This window comes from Sphaerodactylus townsendi, linkage group LG06, assembly GCF_021028975.2.
Source record: "Sphaerodactylus townsendi isolate TG3544 linkage group LG06, MPM_Stown_v2.3, whole genome shotgun sequence".
Lineage (NCBI taxonomy): Eukaryota > Metazoa > Chordata > Lepidosauria > Squamata > Sphaerodactylidae > Sphaerodactylus > Sphaerodactylus townsendi.
The window spans coordinates 44452259-44477567 of NC_059430.1; the positions used below are offsets into that span (position 1 = coordinate 44452259).

At 39.2% G+C, this 25309-nt stretch overlaps 1 protein-coding gene across 5 annotated transcripts in view; it reads right to left on the reverse strand.

The window, feature by feature from the left end:
• The window catches only part of CNOT4 (CCR4-NOT transcription complex subunit 4), a 66880-nt gene that overhangs the window by 35082 nt on the left and 6489 nt on the right, over positions 1–25309 (reverse strand). For all 5 annotated transcript variants that reach the window (XM_048500575.1, XM_048500580.1, XM_048500578.1 and 2 more), the window contains exons 2-7: positions 15009–15273; positions 8329–8526; positions 6638–6724; positions 5686–5787; positions 5297–5422; positions 1387–1511 (exon numbers count right to left, since the gene is read on the reverse strand). In XM_048500575.1, coding sequence (XP_048356532.1) covers positions 1387–1511; positions 5297–5422; positions 5686–5787; positions 6638–6724; positions 8329–8526; positions 15009–15182 — 812 coding nt within the window. In that variant the 5' untranslated portion in view covers positions 15183–15273. The remainder of the gene's footprint in view (positions 1–1386; positions 1512–5296; positions 5423–5685; positions 5788–6637; positions 6725–8328; positions 8527–15008; positions 15274–25309) is intronic.

Here is a 25309-nt window from a genome sequence, read left to right on the forward strand (position 1 = left end):
AAAGCAGAGAACATCAATACCCTGTGTAACATTGAGTTAATCATTCTGCTTTTACAAATATTTCTGTCAACTTCACTGTATGCAAAATTCTTTTATTTTCAGATGAAAGAGTTAATGCTGACTCACTAAATTTTAGTGGAGGGCAAAATGATGGAACAGTCTGGAATTTTGAGCAGGGCTGCTCTTGAAAACCTAGTTTTAAAAAAACTAAGAAAAATAAATTAATTTGTGTCCGCCATTTGTATGATATGGTCATCAAGCTCTAAAGTTACAGACAACTTTATCCCATTAATTTAATAAGGTTCCGGTTTAGGTATTACAAGTTGAAGACACTTAGCTGGAAATGATGGCAGTTCCACAACCATCTTCACTCAAGAGGGATTTTGCAATCAAAACAAATAATGTAGATCCTAAATATTAACCACAACCCTACAAACCAGTTACATTTTCCACACAAAGAATACTATTTAAATTTTCTATTAGCCTCTCTAGATAGCTTTATACAAAACAAACTTCAGCTACATATTGTTAGACATATAAGAAAGAAATATCTTGTATAACTCTGCAACCCACACATCAGCTAACAAATTTAAACAGGAATAAAAAGTGCATAATTCAACTAAGAAGAAGAGGAGGAGTTTGGATTTATATCCCCCCCTTTCTCTGCTATAGGAGACTCAAAGGAGCTTACAAACTCCTTTCCCTTCCCCCCTCACAACAAACCCCCTGTGAGGTGGGTGGGGCTGAGAGAGAACTGTGATTAGCCCAAGGTCACCCAGCATGTGTGGGAGTGCACAGGCTAATCTGAATTCCCCAGATAAGCCTCCACAGCTCCAGCGGCAGAGCGGGGAATCAAACCCGGTTCCTCCAGATTAGAATGCACCTACTCTTAACCACTACGCCACTGCTGCTAAACTAATGTGCAGTCCAAACATTTATGTAAAGGGTTAACCTTGTATTTCAGATGATATCTTCATGACATTATTACAAGGCACAGCTGAAACCACCAGTTCATATCTTAAAGTAAATTGTCCATCGTATAGTAGTCTCATGTTCAAATTTAAGACATGACTTGCAGAACTCAAAATAGAACTAAAATCATTCACTGATACCCTGAATACTAGACTATTCCCACAATGCTGAGATGCAATGTTTTCACGAAGTATACAGCACAGTAGAAGAATTAGCCTCCCCATTACATAAAGACATGCACAAGTATCTGAAAATGCTGCATACATCTCTGTCATGAAGCCAGGGAAGTAAGAGGCTGTGTGTTCCAGCTTAAGCAGTAACGCAGTGAAGCAGAGTGCTAAGAGGGAGGGGAAAAGGGAAGTTGATGGAAAACTTAAAACGCACTGGTGGATCTGGTGTACTTCTGTATCATACCTCTGCAGTGAAGTGACTTTGTTCTTGTTCTTGTCAACTGTATTTGTAGAAAGTTGAAGGAAGTTGGGGTTTAACTTGTACAATTCTTGAAGCAACTTCTGTTCATATTCTTGATGCTTACCAGCCTGGGTTTAAAAAAAATTAAAAGTAAGGCAAACTGACAATTTAAAAAGTACTTTTAAGTTGGATATTGATCCTCCTTGATCTGAGATCGCAAATGCCTTAGCAGACCAGGTGCTCAGAAGCAGCAGCAGCAGGCCATTGCTTTCACATCCTGCATGTGAGCTCCCAAAGGCACCTGGTGGGCCACTGTGAGTAGCAGAGTGCTGGACTAGATGGACTCTGGTCTGATCCAGCAGGTTCTTTCTTATGTTCTTACTTTCACCCACTGCAAATTAGTTTCTCAGCATTGAAAATACAATGTCAACTTTGGATGACTCAGCTGCATTATCAAAAAGTTATTTCAAGACAGCCCAATTCATGCCCCCCAAAGCACTACCACTATAACAATTATGCTGCCTTCCTACACAAGTGTCGCATCACCTTTGTTGTAACAGGAAATAGAAAATGATGTTTCCTGTAAGATACATAACACATTTTCATTTGAAATAAAAGCATCTCACTTCAATTCAATGTAATTATTTAATTTCATACGTAAACTGTGAAATGCCATTACTAAAGGCAATTGCTCTGAAGTTATAGAGCAACAAGAGAGTTATTTTATTAGGCAACTTTTTATTCAAGATTTGGTTACTATACCTGGCAGTCTCATATAATTTGTGCCAATAATATCACTGCGCAGAGTCAACTCCACAGCACAGAGCCAACTCCACAAAAACTTTGCAGAAAAAAAATGAAAGAACACAGGCAGCCATAGCCTCTAGAACTGAAACTCCCAACCAGAGTAATTTTTAGAAAGAACCCAGAAGGGATCCAGGACAGTCCAGTTAACCTAGCATCTGTAACAGGTAAATCAATAGGAACTGTTATTAAAGACAGAATGATGAAGCACATAGAGGAAGAAAGTTGGCCAACAGAAAATCAGCATGGCTTCTGTAAAGGAAAATTTTCTCACAAACTTTATGGATTTTTAAAAAAACGTATTGTTGAAGGCTTTCACAGCTGGAATCACTGGGGTGCTGTGTGGAAGCCTGAAGTATGGCCGAGTCAGCATGATAGTTTGTGTGGCTGGCATCTTCAGAGGATCTGAGATCCTCAGATCCTCTGAAGATGCCAGCCACAGATGCAGGCGAAACGTCAGGAGAGAATGCTGCTAGAACACGGCCATACAGCCCTTTTAAAAAACAATTAACCACTATGTGGATAAGAGTGATCTGGCAGACAATGTATATTTGAACTTCCAATAGTCTTCACCTCAAAGGTACCTCAAAGACTTCTGAGTAAACATATGTTATGGGACAAGAGGCCAAATACTCCTATGGATTAAAAACTGGCTCAATATCAGGAAGCAGAGTAGGAATAAACTTGAGTTCTGACAATGAAGGGAAGTGAGCACTGGAGTCCCATAAGGTTCAGCATTAGGACTGATGCTATTTAATTTGTTCAAAAGCTATTTGGAATTGAAAGTGAACAGTATACTGGCCAATTTTGCGGAAAACATCAAATTATTCAAGCTGATGGATAAAAATAAATACTTTACTAAGCAGGTAACTAATTGTAGAATTCACTGCTGTGGTATTTAGTAATGGCCGTGAGCTTTAGACGTGGATTAGATAGATTCATGGAGGATTGGGCTATCAATGGCTACTGGTCATGGTGACTGATGGAAAAGTTCATCATAAGCCTACGATACCAGAGCAATAAGGTAGTATCAGGGAAAGACCTTGGTCTCTATCACTGTGCTGGTTGGCCTGCTAGAACACTGTGTGAAACAGGATGTTCAACAAGATGAACCATTTGTCTGATCCAACAGGGCTCTTCTTATGGCACAGTCTGAAAATAGCTAAAACTGACTGAGGACAATCACCACTTCTGAAACTGAGCTTGGAATCCAAATATCTGAAATGGCACTAATGGTAGCGGAGGGAGTCCACAATAAACAGAGGATGCATTAAGGGAGCTGTAGTACAAGTTGGGGTTGAGCCAGATCTTATGATGAAACCAAAAGGCTTTGGAATTGAAACTGACAGTTGTGGCCAATGCAGGATGCATAAATCACCTTTAAATAAAACGACTAGAACTGAATAGAAGGTATTTTTTATTGCGGCTCTTCAGTGCCAGGTTTTGCTTCAGTTTGGAGAGTTTTGTGGATCTGAGTCAAAGATCATAATCCTTAAGCTGCTTTTTGGGTGCTGATTAACAGGAACACCGAGCATTACAGTCAAAACTGAACACTCAGAATACTAACCAGGCACTGTGGACAGAGAGCACTGCAGCCACTTAAACTAGTCTAACGTCTTCAGGAATTTCAACATGCATACCTGCCAAAACTATGATTAAAGAGATAGATATTGATAAGAGCTCCCAAAACAATGTTTGGGTAAATGGCTCCTACACCTTAAGTGTGTATCAATGGTTCTCTCTCAAACAAGCAAGTTTATGACTGTACCTATCCAATAGTGGGACTTTTGTTCCACAAACACTCGGCTTAAACAACAACTTTCTGTATCATGGGTATATGGACAGCAAACAGATGAAAATAATTTCCACAATAGAAATGGAAGTGTAGCTTCAATTGGACATGGTAAAAATTCCACCTACAGAGTCTTTGGAAGTCTTTGTTTTCTAATGAGCTCCTGAAAGATAGTGTAAGTAGTACACTAGTGACTAGTACACTAGCTATTCACTTCTATACATATTCAATTGAGTTCCCATTACTTAAATTTCAGAGCTTGTGTCCTTTACTGAAAATAAAATTGAAGCAAAAGCTTAGAACAATGGTATATTTCTGCATGTGTCTACATTTCGCCTTGCTACATATCAATTCAGCAGCAATGCTGCTGGAAGAAATTTCTAACCACATGGGATCACAAAACTGAGATAAGGCATTTATTACATTTTTAACCAATGACACTTGGAATACACAAAATACTTTAAGACTACCCAAGTCTCATGTATCCTCAATCATATTCTTGACTTTTCTTTGAGTGCTACATTCCATATTATATCACAAACAGCCACTGAAAGGACTGTCCTTTAAAAAAAAAGTGGTCTCCTGTGTAGTTAGTAAAGCTTTTTTTTTTCAGGAGAACAGAAGCCCAACCTTCCCTTGATCATGATTAATTAGTGCAATTCTTTTGATCCTGGGCAGTAAGTATTTGTGGTAGGTGGGAAGATTCACCCCATATATACTAACATGTCATTTGCAAAACTATATGCTTTTGCTCTAAATGCAATGCTTTTGTTCTTAAATACTACTTTATAGGAATAAAGAGATTTTACTGTTCATCTGTGAAAACACTTCAAAATGCTTAGGTACTATTTTTCCCCCAAAGTTGAATACAGTATATTATGCCCAGTTTACACAGCATAAAATATTTCTTTCCAAAAGTTGTATGCAGCATATTATGCCCACTGCTTATGCAACATAAAACACCTTACTTAAAAAAATTAGAACACTGCTTATTAATTGCTAACCGTAGATGAGAGGTAATTCAGCTATTTCCAAACTGCAAGGTAGCTGAAAGTCACCGTTCTGGGAATTAGATCATCAATGCCCTTGTTTTAGAGATAGGGAAGAGAGTGTACTACGGTTTGTTCAAAAACAAGGGAAGATTCGAATTCTAGTGATTCTAGTGGCCCACACTCGAGTTAACAGATGAACAATCACAAAGAATCACTTGCGCCTCTGTGCCCATCTTAGACCTTTTTAATATGTTTTCTCACTCTATTATTTGCCAAAATATTTGAAAATAAATTAAAACTGTACTATATGTTCCCAAACATTTACCTGCATTTCTTCTTTTGTGAAACTAGCTGCTTCATCTCCTAGTTCATGTAGATACATACAGTCTGGCTTTGGACACTGCATATTCTTCAGAAAGTAACTGCAATATTTTGTGGTACCTAAAGATGCCTGTTAAAAACAAAAGCATCAGTAACTGTAAAGGATAAAAAATTATCTTACATAAAAAATCTGCTTTCATAGCTGGCTTAAATTTCATCTCTGAGATCACAGGGCTCAGCTATATGGACTGGATTTGTACTTTTAAGTTACGTGCAATCTATAAATGTTACAGTACGGAACTATTACTATACACAGCATATTCATGCTGTAATAAGAACATTGATCTTATATTCCTGTTAACTGTTTGCAAAATATAGATAAAGCAATATTACCTTAAGTGTTCTTCCATCTACCACCACATTATTGACACACTGTATGGCTCTGAGTGCATCTTCTGACCGGATGTAGGTTACATATGCACTTGCACTTGGACCCTCGAATGAAAAAAATTAAACTTCTTTTAAAAAATGTTACAAGACAGTCAATGGTATACTTAACTGGACTTCACAAAATTCTAAGTCACATTACAGGATGATGCATTAAGAATTTATTTCTATTATTTAAGTCATTTCATCTTGTCTTTGAACAGAATCTCTTTTCTTAGAGGCATACAAAAGATGAAAAACCGCACAACCCAGATCTACTGATAAAGGATTCGGAGCAAAACGTGCATTGAGATATTCGATCCTTGCTAAAACCCCAAGGATGAGGGAAGGAGAAGAATAGCAAGAAGAATCAAATGGACAGGTGCTAAAGAAGGGGTGAAAAGGCGGCTCCTGTCATCAGCTGATGTCCATGAGTGGGAAGGAGATTATTTAGTGAAGGCCTGCTGGTCAGCAAGCAGAGAAAGGGTACTAGCAATGGGTGGGCAGTAGCAGTTACAAGGCAGAGGACAGGTGAATCTGGAAGGAGGACTCTGTTGAACTCTAGTCACAGAATGAGACATGAGGACAAAAGGAAGAGGAAGAAACCGTGGAGAAGAGGTACAAGTAACCCAGCTGAGGCCAGAGAAGATTATTGTTTTAAAATACTAGACTGTCTTACTCCATTTCCTTAAATTGAATGTGCTCCAGATAAACAATCTAGTTTCTTATTTTAGTGATGGGTATTCTGGATTTTAGAATTCTTAGAGCACAGTGAATTAAACCATAAAACTGAAACAAAATCTTTTCACAGTATTAACTGTAACTCTTTCGGGCAAGTGTGTTAACACTTGGTTGCCTGCTTTCCAATATGAATTACAGTCATCTTTTGCTTAGGATGTGGACAGTGCAACTATCTCACCTGTGAGCCTGCGTACGATGTGCTGTTGTTGATGACAACTTTGTGTATTTTACCAAATTTCCCAAAATATTCTGGCCTTTTCAAAACCTGATAAAAAAAGTTAACACAACATTAACAAGCTGCTCAGACTTGCATCACTATGTTAAATCTACGAATTAAAAATATTCCGTGGCTTTGAATGATAGTTAACGAAAGCTAATGGATAAGCAGTTCTACTGCAGAAGACATGCTAGATCCTGTCTTAGTCAAGTTAAACAGAAAACAATTTGAGTCTGATGATAAAATTTCCACTGTGCTTTGTAGATTCCCCCCTTCCCCAGCACAGACCTCCAGCTGATTCTGGAGATCCCCCTCCCTCAACAAGAGATGCAATGTGGGAAGCACTGTGGGCAGCAGCAGGAAGTGAAGAAGTCAATGTGGTAATGGAAGCACTCCCATCAGCAGAGATTTACTGTGATTTAATTCGTGACCCATATCCCTAGTTCTGCAAGCAACAGCAGGAATGGATACATACTCCAATACTACCCATTACCAACATTTAAAAACAGATACAATACTTCTTCCTTCTAAAGTATGGCAGTAGGGGCCTGCAGTGCATTATACGCACAAGTAGTTCCATTGCCACTTGCTTCACAACAAACATGTGACAATCCACACAAATGAAACACATGAACAAGATGCTTCAAAGATGTCAATTAATTTGATAAAGTACTGGTAGAAATGCACAAGAGAAGCAAAACATAAGCAAATGCTGAATGACAGGAAACAGAAGAACCAATCTCCACATTATTTTATTTGGCAACTGTGAGAACTACCGTATATACTCGTGCATAAGTCGAGGTTTTCAGCCTTTTTTTAGGTTGAAAAATGCCCCCCTCGACATACGCGGGTACCACTTACCGGTAATTCTTGTGTGGTGTTTCCCCTGTCCTGTCTTCGCTCTGTCCTGCCTTCTTCTCTGCCGCCCCTCTATCAGCCACTTTCTGTGCTTAGTTTTCTGCTTCGCTCTCTCCTGCTGGCTGGCAGGCCCCTCACTAACTCACCCTTTCCTTTCCCAGCCAATCAGGCTTGGTTTCAGAGAAACTGCCTGTTGGGCAGCCTGTATCTATGGTTTTCTTAAAAGGGCAATGCTCCAAAGATTGCTTAATCAACCTTTGGAGCATTGCCCTTTTAAGAAAACCATAGAGACAGGCTGCCCAACAGGCAGCTTCTCTGAAACCAAGTCTTATAGCCTGCAGGGGGAAAGGAAAAAAATGGTGAGCTAGTGACTGCTTTCTCTGCTTTACTGTCTCCTGCCTTCTTCTCTGCCGCCCCCTTTCAGCCGCTTTCTGAGCTGCGTTCTCCTCTGCCTTTTCCTCCACCACCTCCCATCCCGTTCACCCTCCACAGCCCCTAGCTTATTCCCTCTCCCCAGACCCACCTCGCCCCTCCTTAAAAAGCCTTCCAAAGGCTTCTGGGGCGCTCCTTTCCCCCAACTGCAGCTCTTTTGCCAGCTCAGCACCCACCTCCCCATGGACCTTTCCCACCCTTGACTTATACGCGAGTCAATAAGGTTTCCCAGTTCTTCAAGGCAAAATTAGATGCCTCGACTTATAGGTGGGTCGACTTATACGTGAGTATATATGGTACATCAAATTCAGGTAAGACCACATTAGTTGTTTGTAAAGAAGAGGATTCCAATAGCTGCTTACCTCTGGATCTGCTAGGCGCTGGGACAACCCTACTACAAAGACAAGATTTTTCTGTACAACCCGTACGCTGGCCAGGTGCTTACGATTCTCTGATATCTTCTGTTTCCTTTCGTTCTGCTTCTGTTTCTTTTCATTTTTTATCCTTTGCAGCTCTTCTTGAGAGAGTGGTTTGTACACTGCTGGATCTTCTGGATATGGCTAATTTTTATTTTTGGAAAAAAATTAAACCTGATAAATTTCTAAGCAGCAGGAATAGGATTATATGAACACTAATTGTATCTTTCTGGCCTATGAAAATCATTTTCTAAACCCAGGAAAATGGAAATCCTAGTTTAGTACCTTCAATTATTTTTTTGTTGAACAATTCTAAAACCAAAATCGTATATTCTGGTTATTTCCTGTATTCAGCAGCAATTACTGTTCCCTATGAGGAATCCATACTTTTGTACTTCACTCTAGACTTTAGAATCCTACTCTGCCTCCTTGATTCCACACCTTTTGTTTTAAATTATATGGATAATTTATGCAGGCCTATTTGTCTGTAACGATGGTCAGGAAACCAGTGGTAGTTAATAACTAAGCAAGGCAGAGCAGAGCTGCAGTGTGCCAGGAGACACAGTCTTACCATGTGACCACTGAATATGCCATATTTCTGGCTTTCAGCCAAAATTATGTATGTTTCAAAGGTGCTCTCTCCATACTGCACTCTTGCTTTTAAAAAAAGGCAATGTGAGGCTTGTGATGAATCACAGTCTGAAACTACATTCTCTCACCTGAATTGTAATCATATTCCATTTTCTAACACTCACTACTATTTCCCTGTCTTCCATACCTGTGCCCATTTTAGCTAATGCTTTTGTTGACTGATGCAATGCACTTGACCAGCAATGTACACAAAGTGTACAAAGCCATTTTTAAATGAATTTAAACAAGAACAGCAGGTTCCTAAAATTTTGGAGTGCCCCTTTAGAAAGACCCTTAAATTCATGTCAGCAAGGGCACCTGGACTTCACTGCCAGCCTTTGCTATGTCTAACACTCTTGTGCAGCTATGAAGTTCAAAGGAAGATAAGTAACTGGACACAGCTGCCATTACTCAACTTTCTACTGTAGAAGTTTCAGTACTTTTTCAGAATCCAAAGGATCTGTATATCTTAGTTTTAAAAACACCATCCTAAGCTATAAAGCTCTTTCTGAAGTTGGTACCCAAAATGAGAGGTATGAGGGTAATGATGTGATAAAATACTAACAGAAGCCTGACAGGCAAAGATGACATGCCGAAATCATACCAATGCAGCCGCCTTAAAACATAAACAAACTAAAAAGAACTGCAACGGTTGCCCCCCAAAGGGGATTTTTTACAGCATTCTTTAATTTATTAGGACTACAGAACTGCACCCATTTTAGAAGACACAGAAGGCTCATTCGGTAATTTTACACTAAACTTTCAATTTCTTTCAGGGTAATTACAGAAGCTTTATGATTACAGAAGAAAATGTAACTACAGGATTTTGGGAATTCTTGAGCTTGCATGCTCCCTTCCCCTTACCCCTCATACAGCAAGAATTATTTCCAGGTTTGCAGAAAAACAAAGTTTGCCCCTGCTTTTACCTTGTAAACCGGGGTCCTAAACTGTCAGTAACTCCCTTTTTGAACTCTAATCTGTCAGACAAACACAAGTCGTATTTTGCTGATTTAGTAGTAGTGACAAACTATGGTCTGTAACAACGTTGGAAATTATGTCACCATGCAAAAGGGAGGAGGACAGTATGGGAGAGCCTGAGGAATTCCTCTAGTTCATTCTTGTAGAGGCAAATCTTAGTTTGTAGTTAGAGCAAGTATTCCTAAAGCTGAACAAAACACATCCTTCACCTCCTCTATTAATGATCAGCAAAGTAAAATTTAGGTAATTTGTTTTTATATTCAGCACTTGCCTGGATGTCTGTTAACAGTTACAATTGTTTCAGACATCCCTATTGCTGACTTTACAATTGAAGTCAGCAGGGATATGATGATGCACACGGCTGTCGTGACATCCTTCCATATGCACGATGTCTTCTTTAATGGCCTTGAAGAGCCATGGCATTTTAAAGGCTGAAGATGGAACAAGTGCTGAACAGGCTACAAAGGCGAGTAAGTCACATACATAGACTAGGATACAGAGGGACAATGTGGACAGTGCTGTATAGGCAATGGCATACAACTCCACCCTCATACCAGAATGGGCATTGATATGGCTTCAAAGGGAAAGGATAACTGCTGTGGGCAGAAGCACACACAGACGCACATGCTCAGAGCACAGACAACTAGAATGCGGGTAGTCAAGCCAACATTATTTACTACATTTCAATACTGCATTCCCTTGTTACTCAAATAGTTCATGCCTAACCGGCATTCATTTCAGTTTATGCACTGCAAAATGCACTGCAGTTTCCAGTGTGGTCTAGCATTACATATTGCCTTAATCTCATGCAGTGTTAACATTCAATCTTTTATGCATGGTTCGTTTTAACTGCTTCGAGTGCATGGTAAATACCCCAATTCAGGAAGGTCAATGAATTCCAACAGCCAGGGCATCAGAAGAACTCAAAACAAGTGCCCCAGCAAACTACTTTAAAAGTATTCATTTCACAGATTAATAGCAAGCCTCAACAGATTACAGAAAAATTATAGGGAATTATTTTTTGATACTACAGGGTTTACAAGGGAGACTAAGACTCAGTAGGAGAATATATGCAGAGAGATATATTTTCAACTGCTGGAAACACCCATTAGAGGATCTCAGGTAGGAAGTTTTGGGAAAGATCACTTGATCCTCAAAGGCGAGCCGATCAGTGCAGACAACACGAAGCTAGACTGACTAATGGTCTGACTATACAACAGCTTTATTATATTCATAAAATGTATATTATGTACCCCATTCTTACACACTTAACTATTTTAGCAGTAGTTTTTAAAGCTAGAAACAGTGGAGCAATTCCAGTACGGCTAAATTAACCTTCAATTGAGCTACTGGTGCAAGCAGGGCCAATTACACAAATCCTGTCTATAACAGTAACACTTAGCATTGGTGCTATTCCATGAGAAAGATCTACACGACTGGTGCTACCCTTATATGCACGAATGGGTCATTTGAATATAGTTTTTGCTACATGGAAACTACTCATGAAAAAAACTGCTCCCAACTAGCTAGGGTTTCATTAAAAAAATTTTATTTTATTTTTTATTTCATTACATTTATATCCTGCTCCTTCCCGATTGTAGTCGGGCTCAGGACAGCTTACAACCAGGGTGGGATTCAGCAGTTCGCACCACTTCGGCAGAAGCAGTTGTTAAAATGGTGCTTGTAAACAATCAGTTGTTAAATTATTTAAATACCACCACCAGAACCAGTTGTTAAATTATTTGAATCCCACCATTGCTTACAACATATAAAAATAACACATATAAAATACAATATTAAATATGTTAAAAACACTATGTTAAAAACACTAACTGAGATATACAGCTCCAAATTATAATCCTTATGCTCAATCTATAATCAACATTCCAAATCTTTCCTTGATCTATATCCTGGAAATAAAAGAGACCATGAGGCCAGATGACAATAAGGCAAGTAAGAACGGATGTGCTAAGCATAAAATACAGTGTGCTAGATGATGTTAGTTTTTTTTTCTTCTTTGTTGGTCAGGGATCGACCCAAGGTTGATGGTTGGGATTTAAAGTCTTTTAAATCTGTTGTTAGCAGACATGATACGTTAAGGATTAAAGCATCTGACACAGTAGGCACAGGGAACAGCATGAACTGAGATACCAACAAACAGAAAAGGAAGTTATTGCTTAAGTGATATAATTCATCATCAAGTATTGATGAAGTATTCATTGATCACAGTGTGCAATTTGAACACTAGGCAGTGTGAGTACAATGAGTGTTTCTTAAGTGTCTTATGCTGTTGAGCAGTGTAGTCAAAACAGAAGGCTAGCAAAGAGCATTTGGCAATACACTGAGCCAATGAAAGCTGCAGACAGTTTAGGAATGCTTGTACCACACTAAAAAATAAAACATGGTTCAAGTCAAGCAGCAACTGAAAAATGGAAAAAAATTCCAGGGTATAAATTGTTGGGATTTAAGATCCCTTTGTCCGATATCAGTTGGAACAAGTGAATGATGGTGGTTCAGAGCATCCATAGACGGGCTCCAGCTATTAATTTCCAAGGAACTTAAGAAGGCATACATGTTTCTCCTTTCCTCCATTTTATCTTCACAATCCTCCACAGTAGGTTACATGGAGAGATTGTCCAGAGGTCATCCAGAAAGCATTGTGACCAAGTAGGCATTTGACCCCAGTCTCCCCAGCGTTAAACCAGCATGTTATTCAGTACAACACATTAAGCAGAGTTAAACAGCATGCACAGAAGCAGATAAACCACCTGTCTGTCAAAAACAATGTTTTATAGAAGGAAGCGAATCTTGCAGAAGTGCGCAGAATAGAAGACAAGGCTTAGCCTCCAGACATGCAGGGATGTTCATAAGGTAGGTAGGTATGACCACTGCCAAAAATATAGTACAATAACTGATGGCATATGCAAACAAAAGAATGGGCATCCTGAAGATCTCTATCTATTTATCTAGATAAATTGCTAGTTTTCTCCTATAGCAGGTTCAGGACTCAACAAGCCATGGCTCAACAAAGCGCAGGTGCCAAAGCACACAGAAACAGTGTAGTGGACAGTATTTTCAGAAATCTTTTACTGTAAGCACCTCTTGGGGATTCTCAGTAGAAATACTAAGCTTATTTAGGTGAGGAATACAGGTTAGTTTTTTTTGTTAAGACAACTAAGATTACCCCATACGGATCAATTGGCTATCTTTGCATATCTAAATCTATGCCACAATGACGCTGAATAGATTTTTCCGTAAAGCTTTTTTGGGGGTGAAATCTGAACTGAAAAAAAAATGCATTGAGGTTTAAATTTCCACCAAAATAAAACACATTCTCTGCACAAGCAGAGAGAACCCACCGACCTACAGCACAGTCGCTGGTGGCTAAAGGAAAGACTGGGTGCCCCTGGCAGGCCCAGAAAGTGGGAGCGGGGTGGGGGGATAGTCTTCCCATGGTGAGTCTGGTGAGTCCATATTTGTTTATTGATGAACTATAACATTTTGTGTTAGCATTAATGAAAAAGTATGGTCATTTATATATACAAAACCCTGAAGGCTGAAAAATAAGTCTAGCTACTACAGTTTTGGCATCAAAAATTATATTCATAAAATTAGCCAAGGCCTGAGCTAAGCAACCCTTATTTTCCTTAAGTATTTTTTAAAGATACAGAAGACTGGAGAGCACTATGACTGCATCACCAAATGCAAACTGATCAATCAATTATTTGGATCCAACACAGACTGAATAGTTTCCCACTATTGCACAGGGCACAACCTTTTTCATCTAAATTGGACAAAATGCTTAATGTATCTTCCAAGTCAGCATGCACCGCATATTTTAAGGACCAACACATCTGAAGCCTTTTTTATACCCAAGTTTTGTTTTCTTCATGTTATATTAACATATGATTTCAGCTTAGTTCAGAGGCACGTTGGACCCCGTAATTCTTGCCCTTATATAATTCATGTTCCTCCCCACCGTACCCATCCAGCAATCGCATAATTTAGAGAGATGCCTATGGCCCTGGCCTTTTATGCAAATGCTCCAGCGTTCTGAACAAGTGCCAACTGGAGGTGCACCCCCACTGTCTATTTTTATGAGGGGATATAAAATTGTTATGTTTGAGTGAACTTTTGAGGGGCCCTGTTCGTTTTGGTATGGGCTGGGCTGTTATAATCTGAGTTTATTGTTTTTATTTATATTGCGGATTTGAACTATACTGCCTTCTGTACAGTAGTGATGTATTTGCAGGATAAAGGGATTGTCTACGAACTGTAGGCACAACAGCATGCAGGAGCTACTATTTCCATTCAAAGCAAGTGTGAAATGCTACTAATAGTTCTTTTCTGCCAATTCCATTAATACTGCCACAAGACCACAAATCAGATCTTCTCTTCATAGTGCATTATCTTAGTGATTTTGTCTAGCCCCTCCTCCTCCCCAGCACAGGTACCACAAGTTAAAGCCTACCCCAGGAAAACAATCAGGCCAACAGCATATCTTTAAGTTACAGACTAGATACTATTCAGCCTTCTTTACCACATCAAATAATCAGGACTTGGATATCCACCAAGGATAGCTATTATCAAGCCAACTGAATGTACTTAAAACATCAAATATAGCCAGAGAAAGTAGAACAATCAAATGCAAAAGGAAGAAACAAAGGACTTTAAAAGGAAAATAAGATAGGACACCATCCAACTCTGATGCCACAGGAAAATGGAACAGTATAATAACCAGTTACATCCTATAAGCTTTTTCCAGAACCCACAGTCTGTAGTAGTTCTGCAACTTGGCAATTTGCAACACTGGAAAACACTTTGTCCAGATTGCTGCAGAAGTGCTGAACAGCACACAGGTTCTACTGAAGAAAACTCCACATTCCCTCCTGATAGCTTTCAGGTTTCGTAGGAGACGTAAAGGAAGGCCCAATGGGGTAGAAGGGGCAAAGTACACCCCAACTGCAAACAACCTTACCACAATCAAATTTATTCCACGTTTAAAAAGAGATACTCACCTTTCTGCAAGCAGGACAAAGCCCATTCTCATCAGTGCGAATTCGATGCCAACAGAAGCGACAGATCTGGTAACCACAGGTGCAAGGGAAAAAGTTTATGTCATCGATCTCCAGAGGCTCCATGCAAAGGGGGCATTCCACAGGGTCTTCCTTTACATCTGGGCTGCGAGACATCTTTGTTTCCACACAGCAGCAAAAAAGTATATAATAACTTAAGGGAGGAATAAAGTCAGCACAGAAAACTAAAATGATGAAACTTGAAGACCTGCAAGGGGAAAAAAAGATAGTGAAATAGAATTAAAGTGTGCTTTAGAATTTATCTGCTTTATTGACTTTCTGAAGCAGTTCTTAAGTTACAAAAGTAATTATTTAGACTGGGAAATCCACAGATCTGAGAAATTTAGGTTTTTCAGTGTTTCTGCTTGTCTGCACTCTTTGTGAACTCCCACACACGCCAGCTGGGTGACCTTGGCCTAGTCACAGCTTTTCAGAGCTCTCTCAGCCCCACCTATCTCACAGGGTGTTTGTTGTGAGTGGGGAAGGGCAAGGAGATTGTAAGCCCCTTTGAGTCTCCTACAGGAGAGAAAGGGGGGATAGAAATCCAAACTCCTCCTCCTCCTCCTCCTCTTTGTATTAGAAACTACTGAAGCATACCAGAGGCTATCTAGGCAAGGTCAACATCTCTCTCTTTTTTTCTGTCAAGTTCACCTGACTTACAAGCCACCCTACAGAGTTTTGAAGCCAAGAGATGCTCAAAGATGGTTTGCTATTGCCTGCCTCAGTGTCATAATCCTAGTGTTCATTAGAGATCTCTTATCCAGTTACTTGCCAGGATCAAGGCTGAGAGTGTGCAACCTGCCCAAGGTCACCCAGCAAGTTTCCATAGAAGAATGGGGATCCAAACCTGGGTTTCCCAGATCCTAGTATGACACCTTAACCACTACTCCTGGCTCTCTATCTAGCTTGGTATATTTCTCCCACAAGGGAAATACAACAGATCTAGCAACAATTAACATTTATTTAGTGACGGTCAGTGGAGAATGACATTTTCCCAAGCTCATGCAATTACATGCATGTTCCCAAGCAACTAGTAAACATTCAATGAAGTAACCAAACAGCACACTTATCAAAGAACTGCTTGGCTACAGAGCTGACTTGAGCTTTTAACTAGTTTCTAAGATAGAATGATTAATTTAACCACAAAGTATCTTGAAAACATTTCATAGTTGTAAAGCTCTACATAGTAAAGACACAATAACATTCAACAACCCATTCAACATACACAATAGCTCTACCAGACACACTAAGGAGGCAAAATGAAAGCAATGCTCTATTAAGCACCATCAAACCCATAGTTGTCATGTTTGATCAGATTTGGAAGATATTTTTCATCACCTGTAAACTATCCATCTCTCCAAATTGTTTCAATGGCTTTACCCAGATCCCACAGAGCAGAAGATAAACCAGATTATACAGAACAATGCAATATCATCTTCAGTCCAGACATAACAAAACACTTGGATTTTGACAATTCAGTCTTTTATTGTTGACAATCATGTACTGATCTGGTTATAAGCAACTGTTATCGCACAAATCAAGGGGAGAAACCAACATAGATAGAAGAAAAGAATGCTTATGAGCTATTTCATTGATTTCTCCTAATCATTATCTATTTAGCAGTCAACAAAGCCATGGACAGTACAGTTAATGATCACCGACAGGTAATCAGACATAGCATCCATTAAGATCCAGGTATGTCCAAGGCAAACCATTCTAACTGGATAACCATCTTTTCAGATGTTTGGATCTGTAACAATTTGAGACTGTACACAACAATGGTCTTTACATAACTTCTGTTAAAAGTACAAAGCTCATAAGTTAGAAAGTCTTCTCAAAAATTGGACTGGACCCAATATGTAATCAGGAGAAATTCTGTCCAGAAATAGTCAAGTTATCAATACTCCATTCCAAGCATGTCAGCCAAGCATTCTCCTGTATTGGAGAAATTTTTGTACCGAATTTAACTTCCAACATGATTTTGGCAAAAATAACCTCATATATGGCAGAAGATATTTCATATTTTTACAGGTAGCAGTGTCAAATTTTAGTTACTGCAATACCAAAGATTACTGTGGTTCTGGCTTCAGCACCTCAATCAACTACAACTCAAGCACACATGTTACTTCAACAAAGTTCACTGTTTTATGCATTTGCCATTTGGAGTTAACTGCTTCAGCATGATACTACTGTAATTAATATGATTATTGCTGCCTTTTCCAAGGTTTACTCAGTTTCCAATTAGCTCCATTGAGTTGTGTGAGAAACTAAACAGGTTGCAATGTGACAACAATTTACAAATGTATTCAACTGCTGCTACTGGGTGTAGAAGATTCTGCAAAGGCAAGTCACATCAAAGAGTAACTTCCACAATAGCCAATGATTTTTGAACACAACTTCCACAATGGCCAATGATTTTTAAACACACACATATAGTTTCTACTAAATTACCAAGAAATCACCAGTACATAAAAGGAGAGAGAGAGAGAGATTTTAGCATAAAATGAAAGATATTGACCTGAAAACACCCCATAATGCTGCACAAGACAGTGTTGGAACTACAGCTGGGATATCCCTTACACATGAGAGACAGTGGTTTGTTCAGCTGTTTAACATAAAGCCCATTACAATATTGGAATAAATTAAAACAAACAATTCCTTGATTATCCTAATGTCACTTAAGATGAACAAAACAAAAAGATTACTGCTTCCGGTTTCCTCCAGCTTGCTGAACATCTCGGTGGCCATAAGATACAATTCTGATGTGACAGTAATATCTACAGACACGCTTAAGAATTCTTACTGAATTCATTTTGTAAAAATTACACTACAAGCAAAAAACTATTATATTCATTTTGCATACAATGCATCTGAGCCTATTCAAAAGAGATTCAAAACAGCTAACTTGCTGAACAATTTTTTAGGTTAATATCAAAGCCACAGAATTAGAACAGACTCTATTTCATATTACTTTTACATATCTGTATCTTTTATTTCCTCTGAGGAACTAAAGGCAACTTGTGTGGGAGTTTATCACTTATAACCATTCTTTGAATGCTGAGCAAAAGTCACTGATTCAGGGTCCCATCCCAAGTTTCACTGAGAAGCAGGGATATGAACCCAGATCTGTACATACAATAGTGTGTCTATTACATTCTACTGGTTCTCCACAAAACTTAAATTAAAAACAAATTTGTATTTGTACAACTGTCCTGAAGCATCAGAAATTTGAAACCAACTAAGTACTACACCCTACAGGATGCATACTTTTGTTAATACTACCACTGAACACAGCTTTCAGATCTATATAATATTCCTAATGTCTCTTCGGAATGAAACTAGACACTTCAACAGGACTTCCTTCAGTTTAGTCCTCAGAGACTATTTTTGGCACCAAGTTAAGTAACCACCTTCTACACAGAAAGCATCTTTGATAACGAATTTCATTGACTCAGCTGTAATAATAAGCAGCACCTCTTCATGAGCGGTAACGAAGCATAATCATGAAAGTTATACCTTCGATAACATACAGTTTCTAAGAAAATGAACATGCTCTAAAATTAATCTAAACCAAGTACTTAATTATTTTATTTATTTATTTTTATTTTTATTTTTTCGATTTTTAAACCGCCCCATCCCCTAGGGGCTTTTATTCATACACACTAAGGAAAAGGGAATGCTCTATAAGTATGTTTTGTGCAATTTATGGTCCAGAGAGGAAGTACGATAATTTCACTGACAACAGAGACGTTTGAACTATGGCATTTTAAGTAAATAGACTTCCTGAGGGCACAAGTCCCAGGTCATTTATTAGACGTGTTGGTCTAGCTTCAAGTTCTGCATACACATATAGCAGCACACATATGTTATGACTGCATGACAATGGATTTCATAGATCCTACAGCAAACCATTTAGTTGAGGACATAAGCCCTAATAATCAGAAACTAAGTAAAAGAAATTCCATGTTCTTTAAGTGAATGATGTTAAATCATTGATCCAGGTTTTATACCAAGTTTGAGATACAGAGGCTCCAGCAAAAACTTAGTCTTCCTTCAAGAGAGGTAGCTGTCTGAGAGGTGGAAATTTTACAACTGTTTTATAACACTAACACTGAAAATATGAGCATAAAATATATAGAACCATGGACAAATTCAAGTATCTTTAAAGACAGAGCTGAAATGATATGCCAGAACCATAAGCAGCCTCAGGCATGGCTCTACAAATGGCTGATTCGTAAAAGAGATAGCAATGAGTCAGAAGAATGGGAAAACCAGGCATTGAGAAGTGACTGGACTCAATGGAGACATAAATTAAATATTCTAGGCAGGATGAAGGAAGTCCACATCCAGATTATTGTACAATGGCATGCATGTGGATTGATTAGAATTTTCCCCTCCATAAGTGGAATGGAACCTTCCTGCCTCCCTATTTCCTCCGATCTCCACAAAATGCTCCCAAAGTATGACACAGGAGTGAGGGTGCAGTGGGAAGGAAGGAATCAGTGGGAACTGCCAACATAGTCTAGATCTAAGCGAGTATCTTTTACTGCATAAACGTACCTTGTAACATTGTTCACGGGGGAACACCCTTGTACATATTTCTCCATGGATGAGGACTATAGACTTGCTCAACCCCAAATGTACACATTTTATTACTAAAGAGACAATTTAATGGTTTTGAAATTGTCTGACGTGCAGGTACTTGAAAGCAATGAGAGAAAACCTGCTGAAATATTCTTCAAACCCACTGAGACTGATTTCCAAGTAATGTTGTTAGGATAGGAATAATACTTAAGTATTAATTGGCTTGTCTGGCAATTTAATAACAAAAGTAGCTACAGATCTCTTTAGACAAGCAAACCTGGCATAAGTGTTGTGTTATTTATACTGTGTCAGAATTAAGCAACAGACAGGTATAAAAATACTCAAATTGTGTCTGAAGAAAGACAGAACACAGTACGTGTCATAATACTACTATACAGGTCTATACTATGACTATATTTAAAATATAGTTGGCAGGTCTGATCAAGCAACTCAAGCGAAAAAAGATAAAATGGGCAACTAAGATCATAGAATCATAGAGCTAGAAGAGACCACAAGGGCCATCAAGTCCAACCCCTGCCATGCAGGAACACACAATTAAAGCACTCCCGGCATTTTGTCCAGTCTCTGCTTAAAAACCTCAAAGAAGGAGACTCCACCACTCTCTGAGGCAGTGAGTTCCACTGTCGAACAGCCCTGACAGTCAGAAAGTTCTTCATAATGTTTAGGTGAAATCTCTTTTCCTGCACAGTACTCTGTGTCTTAGTCTCTGAAACAGCAAAAAACAAGCTTGCTTCGACATGACATCCCTTCAAATATTTAAACATGGCTATCATGTCCCCCCTTAACCTTCGCTTCTCCAGACTAAACATCCCCAGCTCCCTAAATCTCTCTTCGTAGGGAATGGATTCCAGACCTTTTACCATTTTGGTTGCCCTCGTCTGGACATGTTCCAGCCTGTCAGTATCCTTAAATTGCGGTGCCTAGAACTGAACACAGTACTCTAGGTGAGGTCTGACCAATGCAGAGTAGAGTGGTACAATTACTTCCCTCGATCTAGACACTATACTATTATTGATGCATCCCAGAATTGTATTGGCTTTCTTGGCTGCCATATCACACTGCTGACTCATGTTCAGTTTCTGGTCTCCTAAGACTCCCAGATTCCTTTCACATGTAGTGTTGTCAAGCCAGGTGTCACCCATCCTATATCTGTGCATTTTATTTTTTTGCCTAAGGTGACCAGAGGGCAGGGAATTGGACTTTTTAGCACAGTAAGTTGTAAAAAAAAAGAATGGGGCTTTGAATTTAGAAAAGACAAGGGGCTTCAAAGTTAAACTCAGTCCCCCACAGCTATTGGATCTTACTTCTAAGTAGCCATGGTTTAGGACCATGCTAGTAGACAAATAACTAACACCACAACCCTGGTTAACAAGAATGTAGACAACTTTCAGACTCTTCAGATTAGAGTCTGCCCGCTGCTCTTAACCACTATACTGCACTAGCTCACGTAATTGCAGTATGTGTAAATTTTGAAGTGATTTAAAAATGTACACTTTCAGCCCCTTAAATGACCAACTGACACTTCCAGGAGTTCCTACATTGGAAATATATCAGCTAATGATTCATTTACATAAGCAACAAAGCATGAACTAACCTCAATGGAATCTAGATTGTTTACCCTATAATTACTAATTGAGGATACACCTATCATATGAACACTTCTGGAAGACTTTCCCCAGACGTTTCTCATACCAACAGGTAATTTTTCCCTATGAGAACCACAATATATAACTCCAGGGTATGTATGTTCAAATAAAACCATCTCCTCACATCTGCAATATAAAAACCACATGGGAATCTGAACAGCAACAGAACAGTAGCAATGTTGAACATATTTCTTGGGCAAGGTGTCCCAGGCAAGGTTCCTCCCATCAGACTTTTCCTTTCTAGAACTGGTAGCAGCATCATATTCACTCATTCTGTTCTACGCATGCAGGCAATAACAGACTGACTCACAGAGATGAAATCTGTATGTTCTATGATAGTTAACGTACATTATATAATTAGGGTGCCACAAGTTCAATCCTCACCTTGAAAATGCCAGAAAGAATACTAAACTATACCAAATTGAAATACATCCCTCATAGCTTTAAAGTTCATATAACCACACTGACATTCAGTACTACTACTGGGAACTGAACCATCTGGAAGAAACTTATTGTAGATATTCTCTTATAATACGTAATTATGAAAATATAACTAAAAGCCTTGTTTTTGGCATGAAAGGAACCAACTTATAAGATTTTAATTTGGTCTACTACAAAATAAGCAGGCAGAAAATTCATATCTTATCTTGCAAACATGTACTTTGCCATAGAACGATCCTAGTCTAAATGGTAAACAGACCCAAGCAAGAGACTTATATTTTTTTTTAAAGAAAAGCAAGAGATCTGTCAAATATTCATATGCCAGTTTAGGTGGAATATCCTGTGGAAGAGAGAAGTTACTTTCTGAAATGAATGATGTTTTATCATGTAATTGTACAAGAGAATCTACCATGAAATATCTGTTGAAATACTTCTAAAAACGTACTGCATGATTGAAGCACCAGAGCAATCTAACTGTAAAGGTGGCTAAATCAAAGTATAAAATATATGCCATGGAAACATAGGTGACTACTCCTGCCCCACAATCAGAGCGCTATATTGAAAGGTAAACAAGAACAGAAGCTTCAGGAATGGGCCACCTAAGGCTCTCCACTTTTCTTCAGCAGCACTGATGCTCACTTTAACACATGTGTGTAGTTTTCTGTTTCTAAATCCCAATACAGGTTTTCTTCTTCTTTCTTCTTTTTTTTCATTTTGCAGTACAGTTTTTCATATTTGCCAAGTTGCAAAAAGAAGTTTAGTCATCTCAGGGCTAAGCTGGTTAATTTAAATAAGGCTTAATATAGTTTAAACAACTGATCTTGAGTGTTCATGCTCTCCTTGCATGTCACTGAATAATTATGTCAAGACCTCCTCTCTAGGATCTTGCCATGATTACCCTGGGGAGTCCAGGTGACAGAGGCACCAAAGGATCCCTGCTTGTGAAGAGGTTAGGTAGTTTACAGGCTAGTAGTAATGGTTCTCCCTCCTGAGCCAGATAGCACCTGGCCTTTATTAGGGTTCCAACCTCAGAGGAACTGCATGACTTGTCAATACTTTCGCTTTTGTCTGTTTGGGGGAAGAGTGCATAGTTGGGGATATAGGCTACAGCTTAATAGTGGGAGACAGTTAAATCCAGCAAAAAACCTTTGGAGTGTGCTTGTTTGTTTACTCTGTTGCAATAAACTGATTTTGGTAAAGCTGAGTTTGGAGCTTGGGAAGAGGTTGGATCTAACCATTTGTTCTATGACCACCCTTTATGCGGTCTACCATGACCAACGAAGGGGAGCCAAATAAAGGATGCCCTAATGAAGGATCAGGCAATGGGAGCTGTCTGGATCAGGACAACCCAGAGGAAGAACCTGTCCCTGGCCGGCCTGACGAGATGCCTTGGAGGCACAAGGGGATGGGGAACAAAGCCACAGGGTGATTCTCACTTTGGGAGCCCTGAAGAGGGAGAGAGAGATGTAAGATGATGATGGAATACCTATGACTTTGAAACAGGGACCCCAAAGGAGCTGACCTGGAGCACCCCCACCAAGGCCAAACAAAGCCACTAAATTTTGGGATGTGATAGTGCTGGTGGCTGGACAACAGGAGCAGGATGAAGAGAACAGTTCCTCCTCAGAATATTTCTCAGATGAGGAACAAATGGTTTCTTTTTACAACTACTGCCTGTTGGGATGGACAGTAAAGTTCAGTGACTTGAAACAGTGTAAAAACTCTTCATTATACGTTTCAAAAACGCTTCATAAAACACGCTTCAAAACGCCTTTTCCTGCTGCCTGCCTTGACTCTGGACTGCCTTGACCAGGCCTTTGTTTGCTGGTTGCCCTGACTCCAGACTGGCTGACTATACCTCACCTGTTGCCCAGCTTGAATCTGGCTTGTCCGGCCTGCAGCACACAGCCCTTCCTTCTCCTACAGTTCCTTAGTCAGTTCCTTCACCTCTGTAACTTCCTGCATAGCCTCTTTGATTAATTGCTGTAAGAGTGGGTTAACCAATGGGATGTGACCCCAGGCCTCACCTGCTGTGGCCCGGTTGTTGGGCCCTGGAGGGTCTCCTTTGCTTGGCTCCAGATGACTACTTCCAATCTCAGCTGCTGAGGTGAAAATATCTTGTTCACCACTTCTTCCCACTTGCTTTCATGTTGTGGTAAGCATGACAAGACATCTGCCATGAAGTAGTTCTTTCCTGGCAAATGCTTCAAAGTTATTGAATTTAGAGAAGAACTCCACTCACGGCAACTACTTGGCATTGAGCTTGTGGGGGTTTTGAACTGCCGCTAGGTTCTTATGATTGGTTTGCACCTCAGAACACCTTGTTCTAAACATCTGGAACACACCTTAATATGTCTCTCAGCTATATTACTATTACTATTTTTTTCAAATGCAGATACGTGCTGTTCTGATTTGTTTATAAAAGTAATGGAATTCATAGTAGCCTTTTGCCATTATGTATTTTATGACGCAACTGATACTAATAATGCAACTACTATCTCATGGAGCTTGGGAAAAATTCTGAAAGGCATCCTCATCCTTGAAAAGACTGGGAACCACTGGATCAGTACACGTTTTTATACACATTAAGGTGGGCATTTTCATTAGGCAAATGCACTGAAACCAAAAAGAGGGGGAACAAAAAGTGTGCAAACCAACTCTAGAATTATGCAAAAGGAAAAATGGCCCAGTCAACTGCCTAACTACAGTAACTTACAAAATACACAATATGGGTTAATTTGCTGTGAATATAAAAGAAGCCTATGCCACCATACGTCATTCACCTAGGTAGCCTCTACGCAATTTCTATTTCATCCAGCTCTTAAAATGACTTGCAAAACGGGAAGAAACAAAACAAAAATAGAAAAATTGGCTGGATAAATTTGAAAAAGTCTTCATTTTGCTTGGCCCCAAATAGATAAGGAGAAAGCATTCCAAAACCCAAGTGCCGCAAATGAAAAAAACTTTTCTTTTACCAAGCAGTTCAGTTTTCTTGCCTTTCAGCTGATTGCTACCAAGCTAAAAAGCCAACAGTAAAACATCTTCAGCTACTTTTTGATCATTCAGATCTATGGTCTAGCACAGGAGGGTCAACTAGGAACATTCTCATACTGCTAGAAACTAAATCAGTAACTCCAACCTCATGTCAAATTGAGAATAAGTGCAACACCCCACACTGGCAGATAGGTGGCAATCATACCATATTTATACTGGAATGTCAACATAATCAACAGGATATTTTTCTAAAATCTTTATAAAGACTGACTAGGGGGGCATGTCTGTGCCCCATCTGTGCCCCTCTTCATGAAGATTGCTACAGGTAGAGAAAAAAAACTGAACAATTGTTTTAAGCAATGCACTTGCTGACACTTCCCCCATGTTTTGCTAGAGGTCCCTTATGTTTACTTAGTACAGCCCATCACTCACTAATACCACTGCTGCATAATACATTCCAAGAAAAATACTCAAAACATATAACAGTTGTTGCTGCATTAATCCAACAAGTTAAATACAGATGGCAGAGGTTTGTTAACAGCTGTTTACTGGAATGGA